The sequence below is a fragment of the Salvelinus namaycush genome, chromosome 32, assembly GCF_016432855.1.
Source record: "Salvelinus namaycush isolate Seneca chromosome 32, SaNama_1.0, whole genome shotgun sequence".
NCBI classification, from domain to species: domain Eukaryota; kingdom Metazoa; phylum Chordata; class Actinopteri; order Salmoniformes; family Salmonidae; genus Salvelinus; species Salvelinus namaycush.
The window spans coordinates 9,107,577-9,132,717 of record NC_052338.1 but is presented as its reverse complement, the minus strand read 5'-3'; the positions used below and the strand labels follow the sequence as shown (position 1 = coordinate 9,132,717).

At 42.7% G+C, this 25,141-nt stretch overlaps 1 protein-coding gene across 1 annotated transcript; it reads left to right on the top strand.

Moving 5' to 3' along the window:
• The first annotated feature begins 1,711 nt into the window (after positions 1 to 1,711).
• Positions 1,712 to 10,604, top strand: LOC120026803 (chitin synthase chs-2-like). The gene is given in 13 exon segments (XM_038971518.1): positions 1,712 to 2,691; positions 2,981 to 3,139; positions 3,879 to 4,053; positions 4,239 to 4,340; positions 4,457 to 4,592; positions 5,015 to 5,215; positions 5,314 to 5,598; positions 5,747 to 5,926; positions 6,101 to 6,468; positions 7,496 to 7,606; positions 9,875 to 10,089; positions 10,273 to 10,354; positions 10,509 to 10,604. Coding segments are annotated over 13 exon segments (3,090 nt in total).
• Positions 10,605 to 25,141: the final 14,537 nt, after the last annotated feature.

Below are 25,141 nucleotides of genomic sequence, written 5' to 3'. Positions count from 1 at the left end.
CTGCCAGAGCCGCCAGCGAGCCATGAGCGTCCAGAGCCGCCAGCCAGCCATGAGCGTCCAGAGCCGTCAGCCAGCCATGAGCGTCCAGAGCCGTCAGCCAGCCATGAGCGGCCAGAGCCGCCAGCCAGCCATGAGCGGCCAGAGCCGCCAGCCAGCCAGGATCCGCCAGAGCCGCCAGCCAGCCAGGATCCGCCAGAGCCGCCAGCCAGCCAGGATCCGCCAGAGCCGCCAGCCAGCCAGGATCCGCCAGAGCCGCCAGCCAGCCAGGATCCGCCAGAGCCGCCAGCCAGCCAGGATCCGCCAGAGCCGCCAGCCAGCCAGGATCCGCCAGAGCCAGCCAGCCAGGATCCGCCAGAGCCAGCCAGCCAGGATCCGCCAGAGCCAGCCAGCAAGGATCCGCCAGAGCCAGCCAGCCAGGATCCGCCCTTCAGCCATGAGCTGCCCTCCAGCCATGAGCTGCCTTCCAGTCATGAGCTGCCTTCCAGTCATGAGCTGCCTTCCAGTCATGAGCTGCCCCACAGTCCGGAGCTGCCCCACAGTCCGGAGCTGCCCCACAGTCCGGAGCTGCCCCACAGTCCGGAGCTGCCCCTCAGTCCGGAGCTGCCCCTCAGTCCGGAGCTGCCCCTCAGTCCGGAGCTGCCACTCAGTCCGGAGCTGCCACTCAGTCCGGAGCTGCCACTCAGTCCAGAGCTGCCATCTATCCAGAACTGCCCCTCAGTCCAGAGCTGTCTCTCTGTCCGGAGCTGCCCTTCAGTCCGGAGTTGCCCCTCTATCCTGAGCTACCTCTCTATCCTGACCTATCTCTCTGTCTTGAGCTATCTCTCTGTCCTGGTGCTGCCCCTTGTCCTGGTGCTGCCCCTTATCTTAAGGTTACCCTTTAAATTAAGTGGGTGTAAAATGAGGGTGGTCATTCTAAGGGGGAGACGTAAGCTGGGATTGACTATGGTGGGGTGGGGACCTCGCCCAGAGCCTGAGCCACCACCGTGGTCAGATGCCCACCCAGACCCTCCCCTAGACTTTGTGCTGGTGCGCCCGGAGTTCGCACCTTGAGGGGGGGGTTATGTCACGTTCCTGACCTGTTTTCTGTTAGTTTTGTATGTGTTAGTTGGTCAGGACGTGAGTTTGGGTGGGCAGTCTATGTTTTCTGTTTCTATGTTGGTTTAAAGGGTGACCTGATATGGCTCTCAATTAGAGGCAGGTGGTTTTCATTTCCTCTGATTGAGAGCCATATTAAGGTAGGTGTTTTCACATTGATTGTTGTGGGTGGTTGTCTTCCGTGTCTGTATGTTTGTTTCGTACCACACGGGACTGTAGCGTTTGTTCGTTCGTTTGTTATAGTCTGTACCTGTTCCTGCGTTCTTCGTGTTATATGTAAGTTCTCATGGTTTAGGTCAGTCTACGTTCGTTTTGTTATTTTGTAATCATTCCTAGTGTTTGTTTTCGTGTTCGTTTTCGGCAGTTAATAAATTCATTATGTTTTCAAAACCCGCTGCATTTTGGTCTGATCACTACTCCTCCTCTTCGGAGGAAGAGGAGGAGGAAAACCGTTACATATATTATATTAGTTTCCCTCAGAATATTTTTCATTCTTTAGCATTACATTTGCTTGCGTTTAATGATACTATTGTAATTATGATAATGTACAATTTTCCAGGTGCTGTGTGTCGAACTCCTGGTGTCGCTGGGGACAGCGGTTCTCACCATTGTTGCCATGCCATTCTTCGGCATCGTGACCAATGTGATGATGCTGAACAGCATCAGCATCCTGTCCTCAATCTTCCAGGTGTGCACTCAGTGCATTGCGAGGGAGAGGAAGCGATTCATAGTGCCCCCAATCATCTCCTTAGTCCTCATACTGTCAGGCTACGTGCTCTTCATCCTCAGTTACCTGCTGTTGAAGGAAGATAGGGGGATGAACGTCTGGATCGGACTGGCAATTGTGGGGACCATCTTTGTCTCGCTGAACTGGTGGGAGAACTACAGCACCCTCTTCAAAAGCTCCTTCCTGAACAGTATATGCGAAGACATAGCGAGATCCAGGAATGTGGTGAGCATCCTCTCCAGTCTGGTCCGGATTCTTGTCACTGCAGCCGTGGTGGGGGCATATGTCCCTCTGTCTGGCAGAGTCTGGTCATCGGTGACATCAGTTCCAGGGGATGTGGGGTTGGTGATCCTGATCTTGGTGGCCATCCAGATAGTGTCCTCCGCTCTGTGCCATTGGTTTGTGGTGGTGGCTTGCAAAATGCACTCCATGCGGCGAAGCTTCCTGTTACCCATGTGCCTGGCCTCGTTAGGTGTTCTGGCAGCGTTCGTCGCTCCTGTCATTATCTTCTTCCAGAATTCAAGTGACCCCAGAGGTGCTAACTACACCATCACAGAGTACTGCAATGATATCACATATGGCAGGGGCCTAAGCGGCGATACTGTCTGGTTTGAGAGGCTAGTCAGGGACATCACCCATACCCTCTGTCCCCAGGACATGACCGACCTAACAGAAATGGGCCTCTTGGGAGGCTCTGCACTCTGCTGGTGGTTGGGTTGGATGCTGTGTACTATGTACATCTGGTTCCTCCAGCTTCAGCGCATCGAGAGGACACAGAATCTGTTTGTGCGGAGTATGTACGAGGGGGCCTTTCTGGAACAATCCATACTGCTCAACACGCGTTTTGAGATTCAGAGGAAGAAAAAATTGTAAGAATATTGCAAATTCTGTGGAGGGTGGGAGAGTTTTGTATGTATGTGCATGAGAGAGAGTGCCGAATTACGATTCTAACGTTTTCTCCAGCCACAGGCAAACTGACCCAGTCACAGTGTACCTGTGTGCAACAATGTGGCATGAGAACTATGACGAAATGATGAAAATGATCATCTCAATGTTCAGGTACAGTCTGACGTGTTTACATGATTGAGAACGACACAATTGGCAGAGTTAGCAACTTTTTAAAGCAAATCATGTGTTTTTTATTTGTTTCTTTACCAGGCTGGACAAATACAGGCCAAGGAATAACTCCAACAATGATGTGAGCTTCGAGTCTCACATTTACTTTGATGATGCTTTTAAAGACGTGAATGGTAGTAAAGAACGGCATGTGAACGAATACGCAGAGAACCTGGTGGAGGTTATCCGAGAGGTTTACAAGTAAGCAGTGTAACAAATGTTAAAATAAATGATGATCCAATATGCACAGAATTAACTGCATATATACTTTATGTAATGTTTAATCTGTAAAGAAATTAATACATGATATCATAATGTCGATGTACTAGAAAAAACAAGAGACATTTATCAAGAGTAAGTTTAAAAAAAAGAAACCACATATTCCTCTGAAAACCACCAGGGGGTGCTCTACCCATATTCTCCTCCATTTGTAACAAATCCCAAACCAATGTCATTGTTTGTTGAAGTGTGTGCCTGATAAAAAAAATCTGAAGAACTGGAATGATGGCCAAATTAATGATTTTAATAACTCTTACGCAATCAGGAATGTCATTTTTGTCCAAGTAGAAAACAAACTCAGACAGTAGGGAAAAACATGTTTAAAAAAGGGTAAAAAGTTGAGTCTAAAGTAAGCATAAAAACCTAATGGGACTTTCCATGACAATGTCATCAGAGTAAATTGTCACTTCAGGGAACGCGCACAGTTGACATCTCCTCTGACAGCAGACAGGTGCTGGATTGAGGCCAAATGGCATTTGGTGTAGTGAAAAATACCTGCATGCGTCAAAGCAGTGAGTTTGGTCCCTACTGCTGTGGTGATCAGTGTGCTAATGTAACTCAATCCCAGCACTGCTAACCCAGTGTACACTGCAGATTTAACAGTACGGGTGAGAATAATAATGTACATAAACCTTCCCTCATTTCATCCTTTAAACCTCAGTATCTTCAATGAGGAGGATTCATGCATCTTCAGAGAGAGCCCACCCCTTCCATGCCAGAGGATCCTGCGCACCCCTTACGGAGGTCGACTGGAGTACACCCTCCCTAATGGCAACCTGCTGATGGTGCACTTTAAGGACAAGCTACTGATCCGCCACAAGAAGAGATGGTCGCAGGTGAGACAATGCTGTCAATATACAGTTTACAATGTCTTTGTGAAAGGTCTAACACTATTTCAATTTTGATTGTACAATCACGAAGCTATGATTTCATTGAAAGTGATATACTTGAATTAAAGTTGGATGATGGAGTTAAATTAGACATGAAACCACAGACTTGATTAGTTCACTCACTGTTTCAGATTATGTACTTGTACTACATTCTCGGCTGGCGACTCACCAGGAAGTATTTCAAGAAGTTTGAGCAGGGTGAAGATGAGAGCGAGCTAAGGGAAAAGATGATGGTAAACAGCATAAACAATCATTTTTTAAATAATTTTAGCATCTTTACTTGGATAAATTGTTAAATTACTCTTGTAAAGGAAATGGGACTGATACTCGTGTATTCTGTTAGAAAGAGAAGGACAATACCTATCTACTGGCTTTGGATGGAGACACCGACTTCCAGCCCTCTGCTGTAATGCTCCTAATAGATCGACTGAACCTTTATCCACGTGTGGGTGCGGCATGTGGGAGGATTCACCCAACAGGCACAGGTAGGTAAATCTTTCGTGTGAATCGTAATAAGAATCAAATGATTGTCAGGGAGATGTCATATCTGATAGACAGCCACAACTGAACAATGTACCCGGATCATCTTTTTGGTTAAATTGATTATTGGATGTACTCACCAACCAAGACTATTTAAGTTAAAGTTTGAGTGCAATGGTACCTGCTTTTTTTACTATATGTACCCGGTCCTAAAACAATATTGTATGTGAACACTATATGTACAGTTAGGGTATAATATACATCATCTATCATACAGATATCTACTCAGGTCCTATGGTCAAATGGAATAAAATGTGTTTAAAGTACATTCATAACACTTTTTACAATATAACACTAGAGATTAAAGGCAAGAATATATCCTATGGTGTGCTAACACACGTCGGATCATTCTGTTATATTGCCCCAGGTCCTATGGTATGGTATCAGAAGTTTGAGTACGCGGTGGGCCACTGGCTTCAGAAGACTGCAGAGCACGTGTTTGGTAGCGTGCTCTGCAGCCCCGGCTGCTTCAGTTTGTTCAGGGGCGCAGCCCTCATGGACGACAACGTCATGAAGAGATACACTACTAAGGCCACGGAGGCTTGCCACTACGTACAGTATGATCAAGGTAAATCTTTATTGCTGGACAACACTCATTCGAAGAACACAGCTGCTTGTCTGTGTAGTCCTCTCTCGTCTACAGTTCCTCCCTCTGCTCTGTCACAGGTGAAGACCGCTGGCTGTGCACTCTCCTGTTGCAGCAGGGCTGGAGGGTGGAGTACAACGCTGCGTCCGACGCCTACACCAACGCCCCCCAGGACTTCAAGGAGTTCTATAACCAGCGGCGGCGCTGGGGGCCCTCCACCATGGCCAACACCATCGATCTGCTTGGCTCAGGGTCTCTGACCTCCCAGAGGAACAGCTCCATCTCCAAACCCTTCATCCTCTACCAGATTCTCAGCATGGCCGCCTCCATCCTAGGCCCGGCTACAATCTGCCTAATGATCTCAGGTATCCATGGCAACCTGCCTGTCAGGGGCCTCATACAGCTCTAGCTTTGGGGTAGTTTGTTGTTGGAATGTAACAGGATACAAACATTTTGTAAACTGAAGGAAGATGAATATCGTTCATAATAATTCTGGTCCTTTCTCTTTTTCAGGAAGCTAGTCAAAAAGCCTAGACATCGATCCCAACGTTGCTTTGGTCCTTGCAACAGTGCCCCCTGTGGTGTACCTGTTGCTCTGCTTCAAGCTGAAATCGGACACACAGATCACCATAGCAGCCGTCATGAGTGTCTTGTACGCTTTCCTCATGATAGGAACGGCATTGTCCATCGTAGGTAAATGATGACACTAGACTTCATCGCCATCAACATAAATTAGAACCTCAAGAATACAAACCTCAGATTTACGGACTAACCGGTCAACGTAATGGGCAATATCAAACGGGGACATTCATTAAATACAAAACGTCAATTCTTTGTCATTATGTTAACTATCTCTGTTCATCTCAGGTGCTATGGTTGAGCAGCAAACCATTTGGACTCCTAGCGGCCTGTTTATCATAGGCCTGGTGCTGATGAACATCATCACAGCAGCGCTCCACCCCAAGGAGTTCCATCTGGTCGTCTACGGCCTCCTCTACTTCATCCTTATCCCCAGTGGCTACCTCCTGCTGACCATCTACTCCATGGTCAACATGAACAACGTGTCCTGGGGCACTCGGGAGACAGGTGTCCAAGTCGCTGCGCCACCAACCAAGGCCATCACACAGCGCATCCTACAGGCCAAGTGCTGCAAGTTTCTCTGCTGGAACAGTGGCAAAGTGGCAGACCAGAATAGTCAGGCGCCAGAAACTGTTGTGTTGGCTAATGAGCCAAAGGTGAAACCTAATCTGACCTCTCAAGACAATAACAGGTATTTACATTTTGAGTGTCTGGAGTGTTTACATGATCCCACCACTTCTGTGTAAAAGCTAAGCATTGGATCTGTATTTTTTTTTAAGCATAACTCCAATATGTGAAATACTTGACAGGTACCAATTTGTGCACCTCAATGATAAGTCCTTATTCTCCAAGGCTATATGTGGTATTCCGCAAGGCTCTGGTTCGGGAGTGTTTCATTATTTGCATATACAATATTTTTCTATCTAACGTCTTCAAATCTTTCTCTTAAAGTGTGTATTTTAATTTTCTCCTATTTTGATGTGTGTATTGAGAAAGTTGTGTGGAATGCACACCAAATAATGTTTGATTTATTTCGTTCTCATCAGTTCTCATCAGTCTACTGAACAAAGTGAGTATATTTTTTAATAGATCTATTACAATCTTTCCACTATGTGACTTTAAGATGAAGACATTAAGATACTTTCTCACATTTGTAAGATAATAACACGCACATTTAGACTTCACCTAGTAACCGTTACTCTGCACACTGTGCTAACTATGTCCCCTCTTCATTATACTGATACTCCCTGTATATAGCTACATTTTAGTGTATTTTATTTTGTTCCTCTTGTGTAAGTTACTAGTTTATTTTATATATTTTTAAACTGCATCGTTGGGAAAGGTTCATAACAAAGCATTTCTCTGTAAAGTTTACACCAGTTATATTCGGCGCATGTGATAACTAAGATTTGATTTGATTCTTTGTATCTACAGACTGGGTAACACAACTGCAGACTAAGTCCTTTGACTTCCCTCTAAATGAAGATTTTCTTGTCAAGGTAGATTTCCTATATTATTACCAACATAATATTATGAATGACATAAAAGTTACAAGATACATATAAAGTTGTCTAACCGCTTCACGTTGTTGGTATGTCACTATATCCAGAATCACATATGTTTCACTATACACTGTAGGTATCTGACTTGACTATTTAATAAGTGTCTCTTGGTGTGCTTCAGGAAGAGGAGGACTTTTGGAGAGAGCTCCAGAAGCTCTATTTGGAACCTCTGGCTGAGGATAAAGAAAAACAGAAGAAAATCACAAATGACCTAAAGGAACTGAGAAACAAGGTATGCTGTATGCATAGCTCCTGTTTTGAGTGGGCGGTTCTGGGGGGGGGGGGGTCCCCTTTATGATAAAGCATTGCATGCATCTATAATCACATTTGTGTTGTGTCATACAGTTTAGAAGATGCGTTTTTAGGATTTCCACATATGGGCTTTTTTGTTGTTGCAGGGTCTGGGAAGAAATGGGCCTTTTTATAAACCCATTTCAACATTTACATGAAATAAGATATTAGCATTATCTTTTTTAATACCACACAAATGACAGAAATGAGTGGCTACTCTGACAGTGACAAACTGACAGCAAGATGCTTTTGGGAAACTGGGCCTGGGTCTTGAATGCAAACAATAGCCCAGGCCAATAAAGAGACACACAGATTGTACAATATTAATAGGAATATACATAAAAATGTATTACAAATAAAAATATTTAAATAAGTATTCAGACCCTTTACTATGAGACTCGAAATTGAGCTCAGGTGAATCCTGTTTCCATTGATCATCCTTGAGATTTTTCTACAACTTGATTGTGGTAATTTCAATTGATTGGACATGATTTGGAAAGGCACACATCTGTCTATATAAGGTCCCACAGTTGACAGTGCATGTCAGATCAAAAACTAAGCCATGAGGTCGAAGGAATTAGAGCTCTGAGACAGGATTGTGTCGAGGCACAGATCTGGGGAAAGGTATAAAAGAAATGTCTGCAGCATTGAAGGTCCCCAAGAACACAGTGGCCTGCATTTTTCTTAAATGGAAGAAGTTTGGAACCACCAAGACTCTTCCTAGAGCTGGTTGCCCGGCGAAACTGAGCAATTGTTGGAAAGGGCCTTGGTCGGGGAGGTGACCAGGAACCTGATGGTCACTCTGATAGAGCTCTAGAGTACCTCTGTGGAGATGGGAGATCCTTCCAGAACGACAACCATCTCTGCAGTACTCCACCAATTAGGTCTTTATGGTAGAGTGGCCAGACGGAAGCAAATGACAGACCACTGGGAGTTTGCCAAAAGGCACCTGAAGGACTCTCAGAGATTCTCGGGTCTGATTAAACGAAGATTGAATGCCAAGCTCCATGTCTGTAGGAAACCTGGCACCATTGCTATGTTACTACCCTGCCTGAATCTGGAGCTAGAGCCAACCAACTAAGTTCAATGTTAGCCAACTAGCTAACATTGTGCTATAACTAGCAATGCAAATGGCTCTGAGATACAAATAATATTACTACACAGATCATACACCTAACATTAGCTAGCCCTGCCAGCCAGGTAACGTTAGCTTGCTAGCTAACAGTAAGCTTTAACTTGTAATGAAAATTATTTTCTGACAAAATTAGAAACGTATAATATCTGAAAATGTAGCTAGCTAGACTCTCTTACCTGCATGTCACGTATGCCATGGTTGCCCTTAGTTTGAAGATGTAATCCGGAGTCAGATGTTTTATACAACAGCTTTCTGTGTGTTCTCTTTTTGACTCCCTCCGCATATTTGCAATCCAACGCCAGAATTTTCTTCATCTCCTTAGCTATCATACTCTGCATCAACTGGGCATTCCACTAATCTCAAAACTCAGTACTCCAGAAAGTGAAAAGCATTAGCTAGACCTATGCAGTTCTTCATGTTTTTCAAAAAAGCTGCGTTAGAAAGGATTACCTACACATACCGAGCAGCTCATGTTATAGACAGAATCTTGCTACATGGCAGACCAATCCGAACTCATCTCTCGGATGTCCTGCCCATACATTATCTCAGCCAATCACGGCTAGCGGGAAGGTTCCCTGACTTTTTCCATGGCTAAACCAACTAGACTCGTAATTTAACAACTTTCTTCTTTTTTACAGGATGCATAAAAGTTTGTTATTAAGGCACATTAAAGTTCATATTCCAGAAGGCATTTCTGCCAAAAAACACATTTTAGTAATGATGCGCAACATGACTTCCTGTGAAGTAATGATGCGCAACATACGCCTTGTTTCCTGAAACGAGTCACATTTTTTAAATTTTTTAAATTTAATTTTAGCTAAATTATTTCAATTTATCAGGGGGTGCTGCAACACTCCTACTTCCCTGCGGCTATGGCTGTATGCTGTCTTTTCATTTCAATGTACATGATATTAGCATCAAGTAGAAGATGTAGAACTTTATGTCTGTCTCTGGTATTAAAGAGATTGTTTCAATAGCACTAAACTATCACTAGTCGGAGAAATCCACTGTTTGTGCATACTTGCCTGTCTAGTCCATATCCCTTTAAATGAAACTCATTCTCTCTTCATACAGGCGACTTTTCTCTTTTTCATCTGCAATGCCATGTGGCTGGTGGCAACGTTCACTCTTCAGGCCATTGGAACCTCACTCACCATCAGAATCCCAAAATCCAATCTCAATCTGACTCAGACTAGGGAGTATCTATTTATCGATCCAGTAGGACTGATGTTCCTTTTGGGATTTGCATCCTTACTGCTGATTCAGTTCTTTGCCATGTTCTACCACAGGTGATTATTTAAATTATTGATGTATTTATTTATAGGCAGGATCACCAAATTCTAAACCACATTTTCAAAATACTATTTTCTTAAAGTAATTTAGTTTGCCTTGATATTATGATAAATTAACCCATGAAATCGTACCCATTTTATTGCTATTACATTATTATCATTTTGTTTTTGTTCCTTTAGAATTTACACTCTGATCCATTTTGTGGCATTTGTGAACACGGAGTCCAAGACTAAGAGAAGACAATCAGACGATGACATGCAGGTAAATTAACATAATCTTGTTGACGATGAAGAGGAACATCTCGAGGGCACAAAAGGAACCAACACTTTGTTTTCATTTTATATCACATAATTGACATTCCTGTTGGTGGATAACTAAAGATGTGTCTCTGTACCTTCTGACTCCAACTTCACAGATTCCCGACATGCTGGAGATAGAGCTCAAAGACGACAAATACTTTGACACATTTCTGTCTATAGAGAATCCAGCAGCAATCCAGCAACATAGCTAAGAAACTCTAGTATGAGGTCTTACTACTGAGTGTCTCTTAATGGTAGCAGTTGCAGCTAAAATAGTAGTAGGAGTCGGATAGGGGTACTGCAGTTTTGTGTTAGATGTTGCACAGTTAGATATAGTAATATTGAGGGAGAATGTTCCAAGTAGTATAGATTATAGAGAGTATTTATTGGATTTGATATAGTTAACCTTTGTTTAACCAGGAAAAGACCCTTGATTGAACCTCTTTTGCGAGGGCAGTGTGAACATACAATACAAGAGCAAAGACGGGGACAAAACATTAAAAACAATTGCAGCGGTCAACAACATGTATTATAGCATAACGGAGTATAACAATTGAATGTGAGTTAAATCTCAGAGAAATGTGATATAATGTTATCATATTGTGCTATTTCATGTGTGATCAATTGTTGTAGCTTGTAATCTTTGTATGCTCTGTGTGCTTTCCCTTTTTTTATCAAATGCTTTATTGTGAATCACTTCCTATTAGTATTTTGGTTAGCAGTTATACTTTTCCCTTTTGAGGATGTGGAGATATTTAATTAACTTTTAGTGGAGTTATGTTTGCTATGTATTTATTATGTAACTGAATAGAACGTATAATTTCTTTTTTTTAACTAGGCTAAGTCAGTTAAGAACAAATTCTTATTTACAATTTATAAGCCCTCTATACCGATAACAAATTGTGCTTTGTTTCATTCTGCTATCTGTATTCTAATCAATGCGTAATAAAACTATATACATACTGTATTTCTCTCATAGTTTCTGTGTACGTCTGATTCAACTTATCAAAGTTTTGATTGAAGACAGATAACACCTGTGATGAGGGCGAATAGAATCGGATGCATGCTGGGGAGTAAGAGGGTCACTTAAAGGGGAATTTAAAAATGTAAAAATAAATGTAGTCCTGCTTTGTGGCATTTCGTGAAGGCTCTATGTTAACTGATCGGACTATACGTTTTTATGGGTGTAGATATGGTTGTCCTTGTTCGATAAAGCCATTGGACGTCTTTCAACGATGTTCCTATCACTGGATTCATTGCTAAATATACAAGCAGACACATTATTTCCAGTTTCTGAAACACTAGAATTTGGGATGGGCCTTGTTCTGGGCCTTGTTTGGGATGGGCCTTGTCCGTCCCCCAAGGCGGGCTTTTTTGAAAAGGAGGTGGACACTAATAACAATCCTTTGGGCACAACTGAAAGAACTGACCAGACGCAATGGCTTCAAGTGATTCCTCTCATCAACACAAATTAGACGATGGAACATCTATTAGCTATATAGTGACATCCATGTTTCAACCGGAATATAGCGATGAGGATTCGAAACAAAGAGTTGGATTTAGCTAACGTTAGTAGCTCAGCTACAGCCGATGCCAGCACCAAGAGGGCAGATGACAAATACGGTGCCTAGCTAAGTAAGTTATTTTTCGTGCAAGCCACCTAGCTAACTTTAGTTTATCTACTGAAACCCATATGGTGTACTGCTGGCTAACATACTACTGTGTTACAGTGGTGGGAAATCAAATAATTTTACTGTTTGCTAACTTAGCTAAGTAAATATATACATATACATACTGTAGGTGTGTGTATTTTGGCCATTTTACCTTCACCTTGTGTATGTTGGTGGAATCAGATTCTGGATCACATACAACCAGGGCTCAAATTTTTTATCGTCCCGGGGACGTTAAAAAATATGTCTGGGACGCTTCAAAACAGACTTTGGGACAGTTGCGGGACAATAGGCCAGAAAAATGTAAAATGCATGCATACAACAGTGGTTCCATAATAAAATGTTTAAACACAAAGATGAGGCTGATGAAACAAATCACAACATTCAGCTTGATAAACTATGAATAATTCCCATTCCAAGCTCAACAATGTGTTCACTCGTCTCGGCCATATGCGTGAACATTCCAAAATGCTATTACGTGAGAACACCATTCTCAAACGCGCACCTGATGCGAGCGGTTTTATAATGTGACAGAGATGGATATACATTTCTATGGTCAGATTTTGGCTGTACACTATACATTATTTTATATTTTTTTTATTGAACCTTTATTTAACTAGGCAAGTCAGTTAAGAACAAATTATTATTATTTTACGTCCTGCTCCCTAAAAAATCCAAGATGGCTTAGCAGTCAGACGTCTTTGTCTTGTCGTGACCCTTGTATATATCTTTTTCTTCAAAAAAATATTTTCCTAAACCTCAACTTCTAAATACTCTCCTGCACCCGCCTCACCCAATGTGGCGTGGATCAGTTTTTTTTTCCTAAAGTATTTCTATTTACTTCGGATCTGGAATCCCTCAACTGAAGCTAGCCAGCTAACTACCTACCAGCTATCAGTCAGCAAACCACTGCTAGTCGTCATCAGCTAACCTTTAGCTCGGAAAGCTCTCGCCAGTTCGTAAAACGTGACTCAAACCAGAGCATAACGGACCTACAATAAGCATTTCTCTATGGCTGGCCATGCCCCGGTCAACTGCCCGGCACCCTCCACAGCAACCCGCCAAAGCCCCCACCATTTCTCCTTCACCCAAATCCAGATAGCTGATGTTCTGAAAGAGCTGCAAAATCTGGACCTCTACAAATCAGCCGGGCTAGACAATCTGGACCCTCTCTTTCTAAAATGATCTGCTGAAATTGTTGCAACCCCTATTACTAGCCTGTTCAACCTCTCTTTCGTATCGTCTGAGATTCCCAAAGATTGGAAAGCTGCCGCGGTCATCCCCGTCTTCAAAGGGGGTGACACTCTAGACCCAAACTGCTACAGACCTATATTTATCCTACCCTGTCTTTCTAAGGTCTTCGAAAGCCAAGTTAACAAACATATTACCGACCATTTCGAATCCCACCGTACCTTCTCCGCTATGCAATCTGGTTTCAGAGCTGGTCATGGGTGCACCTCAGCCACGCTCAAGGTCCTAAACGACATCATAACCGCCATCGATAAGACACATTACTGTGCAGCCGTATTCATCGACCTGGCCAAGGCTTTCGACTCTGTCAATCACCACATTCTTATTGGCAGACTCAACAGCCTTGGTTTCTCAAATGATTGCCTCGCCTGGCTTACCAACTACTTCTCAGATAGAGTTCAGTGTGTCAAATCGGAGGTCCTGTTGTCCGGACCTCTGGCAGTCTCTATGGGGGTGCCACGGGGTTTAATTCTCGGGCCGACTCTCTTCTCTGTATACATCAATGATGTCGCTCTTGCTGCTGGTGATTCTCTGATCCACCTCTACGCAGACGACACCATTCTGTATACTCTGGCCCCTCCTTGTACACTGTGTTAACTAACCTCCAGATGAGCTTCAATGCCATACAACTCTCCTTCCGTGGCCTCCAACTGCTCTTAAATGCAAGTAAAACTAAATGCATGCTATTCAATTGATCACTGCCCGCACCTGCCCGCCCGTCCAGCATCACTATTCTGGACAGCTCTGACTTAGAATGCGTGGACAACTACAAATACCTTGGTGTCTGGTTAGACTGTAAACTCTCCTTCCAGACTCACATTAAGCATCTCCAATCCAAAATTAAATCGGCTTCCTATATCACAACAAAGCATCCTTCACTCATGCTGCCAAACATACCCTAGTAAAACTGACCATCCTACCGATCCTCGACTTCGGCGATGTCATCTATAAAATAGCCTCCAACACTCTACTCAACATATTGGATGCAGGCTATCACAGTGCCATCCGTTTTGTCACCAAAGCCCCATACACTACCCACCACTGCGACCTGTACGCTCTCGTTGGTTGGCCCTCGCTTCATACTCGTCGCCAAACCCACTGGCTACAGGTTATCTACAAGTCTCTGCTAGGTAAAGCCCCGCCTTATCTCAGCTCACTTGTCACCATAGCAGCACCCACTCGTAGCACGCGCTCCAGCAGGTATATCTCACTGGTCACCCCCAAAGCCAATTCCTCCTTTGGTCGCCTTTCCTTCCAGTTCTCTGCTGCCAATGACTGGAACAAACTACAAAAATCACTGAAGCTGGAGACTCATATCTCCCTCACAAGCTTTAAGCACCAGCTGTCAGAGCAGCTCACAGATCACTGCATCTGTACATAGCCCATCTGTAAACAGCCCATCTATCTACCTCATCCCCATACTGTATTTATTTATTTATCTTGCTCCTTTGCACCCCAATATCTCTACTTGCACATTCATCTTCTGCACATCTACCATTCCAGTGTTTAATTGCTATATTGTAATTACTTTGCCACCATGGCCTATTTGTTGCCTTAACTCCCTTATCTTACCTCATTTGCACTCACTATATATAGACTTTTTTGTTTTCTTTTTTCTACTGTATTATTGACTGTATGTTTTGTTTATTCCATGTGTAACTCTGTGTTGTTGTATGTGTCGAATTGCTATGCTTTATCTTGGCCAGGTCACAGTTGCAAATGAGAACTTGTTCTCAACTAGCCTACCTGGTTAAATAAAGGTGAAAAAAATAAATATATTTACAATGATGGCCTACCCCGGCCAAACCCTAACCCAGACGATGCTGGGCCAATTGTGCGATGCCCTATGGGACTCCCAATCAAGGTCAGTTGTGATACAGCCTGGAATCGAACCAGGGTCTGTAGTGACGCCTCTAGCACTGAGATACAGTGCCATAGACTGCTGAAGCCACTCGGGAGCCCAAGGTAAGATAGGCTATGTAAAATGTCCAGGTTTCAAACAATGATATGGTTGGCTAGGCATCGTATATGTAATTATTTAGGTTATGGAAATGTATAATATTGAAATATTCCAATGTTGGGCAAATAGGCCTATTAGAAGGCACATTTTACTCTCTCCCAGCCTGTCTGCGTGCCCACCGGCCGGGAGCTGAGGTTTTGTGTGCCGGGAGTTGCTGTGGTAATTACATTGTCTGTAGACTATGGCTACCTACTATGATATTCTAGAGAATATGGTTGTACCTCCCTGACCTGAACCGAACGCACATTGTAAACTGTGCAAAGTATTTCTGCCTTACGCTGCAACACTGCCTGGCTGGGGGCTGTCCCTTACAAAAATGTACCATGGTACTACTATCGTACTTTCACTTATACCATGGTATAGTCTGAATCATGGAAATGTACCATGGTTTTAGCTTAGAAGTATGATGGTACTGCCATTCACCTAAATAATGCCATGGTATGGCCTTATTTATACCCTGGTATAGATGTGGATCATGGAAATACCATGGTTTTAAACTGCATTCTACATTCTACTATGGTAACGCACAATTATGATAAATGCACATGCACAAGGTGAAAGCTGCCGCTTTCAAGGAACGGGAGACTAATCCAGATGCTTATAGGAAATCCCACTATGCCCTCAGACGGACCATCAAACAAGCAAAGTGTCAATACAGGATTAAGATTAAATCCTACTACACCGGCTCTGACACTCGTTGGATGTGGCAGGGCTTGAAAACTATTACGGACTACAAAGGGAAACCCAGACGTGAGCTGCCCAGTGACGCAAGCCTACCAGACGAGCTAAATGCCTTTTATACTCGCTTCGAGGCAAGCAACACTGAAGCATGCATGAGAGCACCAGCTGTTCTGGATGACTGTGTGATAATGCTCTCGGTAGCCAATGTGAACAAAACCTTTAAACAGGTCAACATTCACAAAGCTGCTGGGCCAGACGGATTACCAGGACGTGTACTCAAAGCATGCGCGGACGAACTGTCAAGTGTCTTCACTGACATTTTCAACCTCTCCTTGACTGAGTCTGTAATACCTACATGTTTCAAGCAGACCACCATAATCCCTGCGCCCAAGGAAGCGAAGGTAACCTGCCTAAGTGATTACTGCCCCGTGGCACTCAGGTCGGTAGCCATGAAGTGCTTTGAAAGGCTGGTCATGGCTCACATCAACAGCATCCTCCCGGACACCCTAGACCCAATCCAATTTGCATACCGCCCCAACAGATTCACAGATGACGCAATCTCAATCGCACTCCACACCGTCCTATCTCTCCTAGACAAAAGGAACACCTATGTGAGAATGTTGTTCATCGACTACAGCTCAGCATTCAACTCCATAGTGCCCACGAAGCTCATCCCTAAGCTAAGGACTCTGGGACTAAACACCTCCCTCTGCAACTGGATCCTGGACTTCCTGACGGGCCGCCCCCAGGTGGTAAGAGTAAGCAACAACACGTCTGCCACGCTGATCCTTAACACTGGGGTCCCTCAGGGGTTTGTACTTCGTCCCCTCCTGTATACCCTGTTCACCCACGACTGCGTGGCCAAACATGACTCCAACACCATCATTAAGTTTGCTGACGTTGTCCACAGATGACGATGAGACGGCCTATAGGGAGGAGGTCAGAGAACTGTCAGTGTGGTGCCAGGACAACAACCTCTCCCTCAATGTGAGCAAGATAAAGGAGCTGATCGTGGACTACAGGAAAAGGCGGTCCGAACAGGCCCCCATTATCATCGACGGGGCTGTAGTGGAGCGGGTCGAGAGTTTCAAGTTCCTTGGTGTCCACATAACCAACTAACTATCATGGTCCAAACATACCGAGACAGTCGTGTAGAGGGCACGACAAAACCGTTTCCCCCTCAGGAGAGAAAATATTTGGCATGGGTCCCCAGATTCTCAAAAGGTTCTACAGCTGCACCATCGAGAGCATCTTGACCATTCGCATCACCGCCTGGTATGGCAACTGCTCGGCATCTGACCGCAAGGCGCTACAGAGGGTAGTGCGAACGGCCCAGTACATCACTAGGGGCAAGCTTCCTGCCATCCAGGACCTATATCATAGGCGATGTCAGAGGAAAGCCCATAAAATTGTCAGAGACTCTAGTCACCCAAGTCATAGACTGTTTTCTCTGCTACCGCACGGCAATCGGTACCGGAGCGCCAAGTCTAGGACCAAAAGGCTCCTCAACAGCTTCTACCGCCAAGCCATTAGACTCCTGAACAATTCATAAAAATCACCACCAGACAATTTACATTGACCCACCCCTCTTGTGCACTGCTGCTACTCACTGTTTGTTTGTTACCTATGCATAGTGTCAAGGGGTTGCGTCAATTCAAATCTGGTATCAGGATAAAATGTGATTCAAAGTCACCGAAAATACTTTAAGTATTTTTATTTAACATAAGCGATAAATGGTAAATGCAATTTTCGTATATACGGGTTCACTGTATCACCACGCAGGGTAAAGCAGAGAACTGATAAAATGTGTACAAACAACAGTTATTATACTTTGACAGAAGTAGTTCCAACCCGTCTGTTGGCCTATCACAGTAGAGGCTGAGCGTGGTTTAAACTTGCTCAGCCTATCTCCGGCGCTCAGGCTGGTCCCAGCCTCTTGGCGCACCTTGGTGTCCGGCGCTGTTGCTGTGTAGATTACGCTCCCACACCCTAGAGACTGAGGTCAGACAGTTTTGTAACACTGTTGGGCTATTTGCACCTGCATAGAAAGCATACTGTTCTCGCTCAAGGTTAACCACAGCTTCTCAGCACACTATCTGGGGCAAAATGTTACTTCCAGCACACACACACAGGCACTCATGCACAAAGCAGATACAGCATACAATATTCAATCACAAATGATGTAGTGGCGGGCTATAGTGCATAAAACACAGATCCTCACAATAGTCACTTTGCCCCCACCTACATGTACAGATTACCTCAACTAGCCTGTACCCCTGCACCCTGTGTATAGCCTCGTTATTCTTATTGTGTTACTTTTTATTTTAGCCTACTTGGTAAATATTTTCCTCTCCTTGAACTGCACTGTTGGTTAAGGGCTTGAATGGAAGTGTTTCACGGTAAAGTCTACACTTGTTGTATCCGGCGCATTTGGCAAATAAAGTTTGATTTGATTTTGGTACCAAAATTGTCATATGGTACCATCTTTTTTAATTGTGTGTTTGAATAATACAATGGCAGAATAATGCATTAAATAAATTTACCCAAAAGAGGTTGGTTGGTGTTATATTGTTGAATTTATATACCAGCATGGGCAAGTTTCTGATAAAGTCAGAGGCAGGCTACTATTGTTAGTCCTAGTTTGTCTGTAACATCAAAGAAAAAGGGAAATACTTTCTGTGAAAAAGGGGTAATACTTTCTGCACCAATACTACAGTTTTTTGCTCATGTTCGGGTTCCCTGTGTTGCCAACCTGAAATGTGGGAGAATGTGAGATATGTTAGCCTAATCTTTGGCATTTTGTAATCATTTATAGTCAAGGGGTGTTATGTGGAGCGAGATAGCTGCCAAAAGGTTGAATGTACTTATCGTTAGGATAGTAAGAACACCCATACATAAATTGTTAGGATTGTAAGAAAAGCCATGTATGAAACGTAAACATAAAATTAGATCTGTAAACATAAAACCATATGTTAAGACTCTGAATGAACATTTACACACATTCAATTCTTACTTTACGTCTCCCTTTACTCGGTTACAGATATTTTTAATACGCACAAACTTTTGTCAGTAATATGGCATAGGCAAGTCAGTTATTAAGAACAAATTTATTTATTTACAATGACGGCCTATGTAGGCTTGTTATAGCCATTTGCGCTGCACAACCCCATCACGCAGAGGCTATGTCCATATCAATAAATGAGACAAAACAACATTTTGATTAAGTCTTGGCTATAACCTGTCCTGAGTGAAATAGCCAAGGGGTCCCAAATGGTCAAGACTATCTAAAGCCTATAATTATTGCCAGACCAGTAGTCCCTATCAGCCACTGCACATGCTTCTTCAACTATTTTGTTTAAATACATTTAGAGGCTATATTTAGAGGCCTGTGAGAGACTCTTTTCATAATAAAAAGTTATAAAACACAATTTTAGAACTCTATTTATTCCCGAAAGACACCAGTAGCAAAAATGATAGCCTAAATTGCAAAGTCCACAAGTTGAAGGCCTATTTTTTTTATTTGCATAGGCCTAAATTAAACATTGAATTATAAAAATTGACAGGCTAAAGCACTTTGGAGAATTTAGAACATTTTGAATACACACATGGATTTCAAAAAACTAATGGATAAGGCTGTTTTATTCTCTTCGATTTAGTTCCTATTGAAACTCGGACAAATGACTGAATGGATAACATATTGACTGAACGGAATGAAGGATGAATAAAATGTTCAAATACAGTGTATTCGGAAAGTCTTCAGACCCCTTGACTTTTTCCAAATTTTGTTACGTTACAGCCTTATTTAAAAATTGATTAAATTACATTTTTTCCTCATCAATCTACACAATACCCCATAATGACAAAGAAAAACTTTTTTTTTTATATTTGCAAATGTATAAAAAAATTTAAAAAACATACCTTATTTACATAAGTAGTCAGACCCTTTGCTATGAGACTCAAAATTGAGCTCAGGTGCATCCTGTTTCCATTGACATCCTTGATGTTTCTCCACCTGTGGTAAATTCAATTGATTGGACATGATTTGGAAAGGCACACACCTGTCTATATAAGGTCCCAAAGATGACCGTGCATGTTAGAGCAAAAACCAACCCACGAGTTCGAAGGAATTGTCTGTAGCGCTCCGACACAGGACTGTGTCGAGGCACAGATCTGGGGAAGGGTACCAAATAAATTCAGCAGCATTGAAGGTCCCCAAGAAGACCGTGGCCTCCATCATTCTTAAATGGAAGAAGTTTGGAACCACCAAGACTCTTCCTAGAGCTGGCCGCCAGGCGAAACTGAGCAACTGAGAGCGAGGGAAGGGCCTAGGTCAGGAAGGTGACCAAGAACCCGATGGTCACTGACTGAGCTCCAGAGTTCGTCTGTGAAGATGGGAGACCCTTCCAGAAGGACAAACATCTCTGCAGCACTCCAGGTATCAGGCCTTTTTGGTAGAGTGGCCAGACAGAAGCAACTCCACAGTAAAAGGCACATGACAGCCCCCTTGGAGTTTGCAAAAGGTATCTAAAGGACTCTCAGACAATGAGAAGCAAGATTCTTTGGTCTGATGAAACCAAGATTGAACTCTTTGGCCTGAAAGCTAAGCATCACTTCTGGAAGAAACCTGGCACCATCCCTACGGTGAAGCATGGTGGTGGCATCATCATGCTTTGGGGATGTTTTTTCAGCAGCAGGGACTTGGAGACTAGTCAGGATCGAGGGAAAGATGAACGGAGAAAAGTACAGCGAGATCCTTAATGAAAACCTGCTCCAGAGGGCTCAGGACCTCAGACTGGGGCAAAGGTTCACATTCCAACAGGACAACGACCCTAAGCACACAACCAAGACCATGCAGGAGTGGCTTCGGGACAAGTCTCTGAATGTCCTTGAGTGGCCCAGCCAGAGCCCAGACTTGAACCTGATCAAACTTCTCTGGAGAGACCTGAAAATAGCTGTGGAGCGACGCTCACCATCCAACCTGACAGAGCTTGAGAGGATCTGCAGAGAAGAATGTGAGAAACTCCCCAGATACAGGTGTGCCAAGCTTATAGCATCATGCCCTGATCTTTCTTATATCTGTATTTGTTGGGGACTATCAGTTGTTCCATTTAGTGAATCTGTTATTCAATGCTTTGGTATGGGCTAATAGCTAAGACTATTTTATCAAATATGTTATTATATTTTTTATATTTCAAGGGGTCTTAAAATTCTAAATCAAATAGCTAAATGAACCTTGGTATGACCTTAAGCATTTACATTAGATTGTTAAATGTGTCAATGTTGTACTGGATAGTACCATGGAAATGACATTTCAAACACACCTTGCCATTTATTTTTCAAATTGTCAGACATTATGCATACTCAATCTTGCAAATCATAATGCAATATCTTTTTTTTGCAATTACATTTTGTCACAAAAAATGCATACCCATTTAGGAAAAAGGAATTGCAAAAATTATGCTGATTTATAATTTCTCCATTTGCATTTCCAATTGAGTTTCGGCAGCTAAATGCCTCCATAGGCTAAAGGCCTCCTTGGGACCACCTGTTTAGCAAAATATGTAATAGCACATGATCCAATCTAATGCTGTGCATGTTGTGGATTTTGTAGAATTGCATTATTGCCGACATTGGGTCTTGTCATTTAATTTTTCGAGAAATGTGAAGATTGTTCCTGGGACATTCCTGGGATCCCGGTTACCCATGTTAATCCCTAATGCGCAATGACAGTTGTGCCAAATATAGGGTACTAGGAGGTAACTAGCCCCACCTAAGAACAATGTCTAATTGCTGACACAAAAAAGCAATGTTTGGAGAGAAAAAAATGGTATGTGGATGAAGGTCATGCTTAGGTGAATAAATTAATAAAGGGAAGTAAAAAATATTTAAAGAAAAGGTGTGTTTTTTCTAAAGTATCGGGGTAACTTCCATTTTGTATCATTCCATTCCATTGTTTCGTTTAGCCTACATTAATTTGCTTCCTCTGTAAACGCTGTCACGTCCGTGTGGTTGTTGCTGAGGATCACTAGTAATAGTGCATAATATTTGATGTAAAAAAATTGGACATGTAAGCTAATTAAATCATTATGGAGTGCAGACCAAACAGTTATAGTTTGAATCTGATGCATGGCCCAATACTTGGCTGTTGTCATCACACAGTTCCACCGTACTACAATTTCCCACAAAATCCAACTCACCAGACCCACTTCACCACTAAACCCTCCTCACCCTCTACCACCATAACCCCACTTTATATTTGTATTTTATATTTTATTTATTTAACCTTTATTTAACTAGGCAAGTACAATTAAGAACAAATTCGTATTTACAATGACGGCCTACTAAGAGGCAAAAGGCCTGCCACGGGGACGAGGGCTGGGATTAAAATCAACCCATGCACCTGACCCATTTCCTAATCTAATATTACCTAACCCTCCTCCGCCCAATAATAAATGAGGAAATTGGCTAAATTAAGTTGACATCTAATACCTCCTTCAACCTTGTGATATGAAAGTTTCCAACCACACCCAGGCTGCACTTTAAACATAAACCTGAAGGGTTCTACTGTAACAGCACAGATATGGATGAGATGAATATGGATGAAGAGCATGTGCTCAGGTAATTCACCAATTTCTACAAAGCATAGTACTGATTGTTTTAGTCTGCTATATTGCTGCTCTATCCCAATGTTCTTAATATAAATGTATTTGTGATTTTAAGAAATGTATTAATCCATCACAACAGCGAATTTTCAAGATTCACTTTTCTCTGTCTTTTAGGAGATCTTGATGTGTGTAGAGAGGTCCATGTCAACCAGGATGAACAGACTTCCCGAAACCCAGTGAAACTTCTGCAATGGCTTTCCATTTTTATTGTTGCCCTTCTTGTATTTTCTCTTGCCATATTTAGTAAGGTAAGATGTTTTTGGTTTGAGAAAGTATGAGATTTTTAAATGTGCAACTACAAGACTATTGGTAACACTTTACATGTTGGTACCCTTTAAGAGGATAACACCCAAACCAGAACGGATATTTATATGTTACGCCTTGATCACACCAACAGCGTCATTGCATTTTGGTACACCAGAAGTACATACATTTCTAATGGAACGCTGCGTTTGCCTTGAAGCATTGTGTTGACGCATACATTCGTAGCAGAAGGTGAATGTTGAACTTTTGTTGCGCACAAATCCAGATGATGCTGCATACTATTTCGTGCCATGACCTATCGGTGTGATCAAGGCATTATGCAATGTTTTCAACTACACTGCTCACGGAAGTCAACAGGGGTCTGCGTAGCCAGGCGCTAAAATAGAACTTGGTTCTTTACTTGGTTCTTTAAGGGACGTTTGACGCGCTGCAAGTCCCCCCTCTCCCATCTACTCATTGGTTTTCAGGAGCATACAAACCCACGTGGTTATTTGAAAGATGAACAGGATAGGGCTGTGGTCATTACATTTTGCCAGCTTGTTATTGTCATGTAAAAGACTGCCGGTCTCATCGCAATTGACCGTTAATTAAGATAAACAAGTTTAGCATCTCCAGGCCTTCTGCATTCAAACCACTGATGTGAGCCTTTGGAACATCTACATTGAAAAAGTCCAATAAGTCAATTTAATATACACCATCACAATAAATTCATTATTTATTTTAGTCAGGTCTAAAGAAAAATTATGATATAATTAAATGTATATTAGAAGAACAGAATATGAGTTGGCCCACTGTATGTTATCTGGCTATGCTCCATGCCTGGCTATGCTCCATGCCATAGGCTTGTTCATTTAGCTGACAAGATATGCTTATAAGTCCCTTGCCATTATTTGATATTATATGATTTTATAGTAAGAAGAATATAATTGAACTTAGCTGAATAAAATAGAAAGTATATGTTTCCAATTCTGGAGCAAGTGCGCATATGAAGTGGCTATGATCAAATCAAATGCTATTTGTCACATGCGCCGAATACAACAGGTGTAGTAGACCTTACAGTGAAATGCTTACTTACAAGCCCTTAACCAACAATGCAGTTTTAAGAAAAATAAGTGTGAAGTAAAAAAATAGTTAAGTCATTTTTTAAATATAAAATAATTAGGGAAAGGGGGGTACCTAGTCATTTGTACAACTGAAATGTACAACTGAAATGTGTCTTCCGCATTTAACCCAGCCCCCCTGAATCAGAGAGGTGGGGGGGCTGCCTTAAATCGACATCCACGTTTTCGGCGCCCGGGGAACAGTGGGTTAATTGCCTTGCTCAGGGACAGAAAGACAGATTTTACCTTGTCAGCTCGGGGCTACTGTAGGAGTAAAATGAGACACATGGATAACATATAAAGGCATAGGACAGCTGAACATTAAAATAACAGACCACATGAAGAGAAGAGACACATAGTCTGCTGATTCCACTAAAGGCACACATACCAGAGAAATATGCACTTAGGGCACTTGGACACACTAGACATATAGTCTGCCCATTCCACTAAAAGCACACATACCAGAGAAATAGGTGCCTAAGGCAACTGGACACTAATGATAGAAGAGACACATAGTATGCCGATTCCAATAAGGGCACACATACTAGAGAACATGCTGAGGCACTGAGTTAAATACAGGGCTAAGTCATAGGCCTATAGGATAGATGGACATATATTATTTTTAAGACAAGCATGGGTCTGGCCACTATTATAATCTAACTGAAAGCAGATATGGGCGTTATTGGGCGTGAACAAGTAGGAAGCTTGAACTAAAAGATAATGGTGGTGAATGACTTAAGAAGAGAAACTTCATTTGCATAAGGGATGGACATAATACTATGTGTGTATAAATATGGGAGCCAGTGCTCTGGGAAGGTGTGTGTTCCGCGGGACATTCCAGATTGCTATACAATTGTATTAAAAGCATGTTTGATTTCACAAGTTCTTGTAAAGCGTTATATTTGAACCGATTTTCCACGACATAATTTGGCGAGCTTGCCAGGAGGGACAGGGACTGCGGAATGGCGTTCAGGGCTGGAGATAGTTTCTTTGGACAATCTTGCAAACACTTTGGCCACAACTATGAAAAGGTAAGCGTGTTCTTACATAGTTGAAATGTTTGTATGGATTGCTTCAGAGATCCTGTCTCAGCGAGAG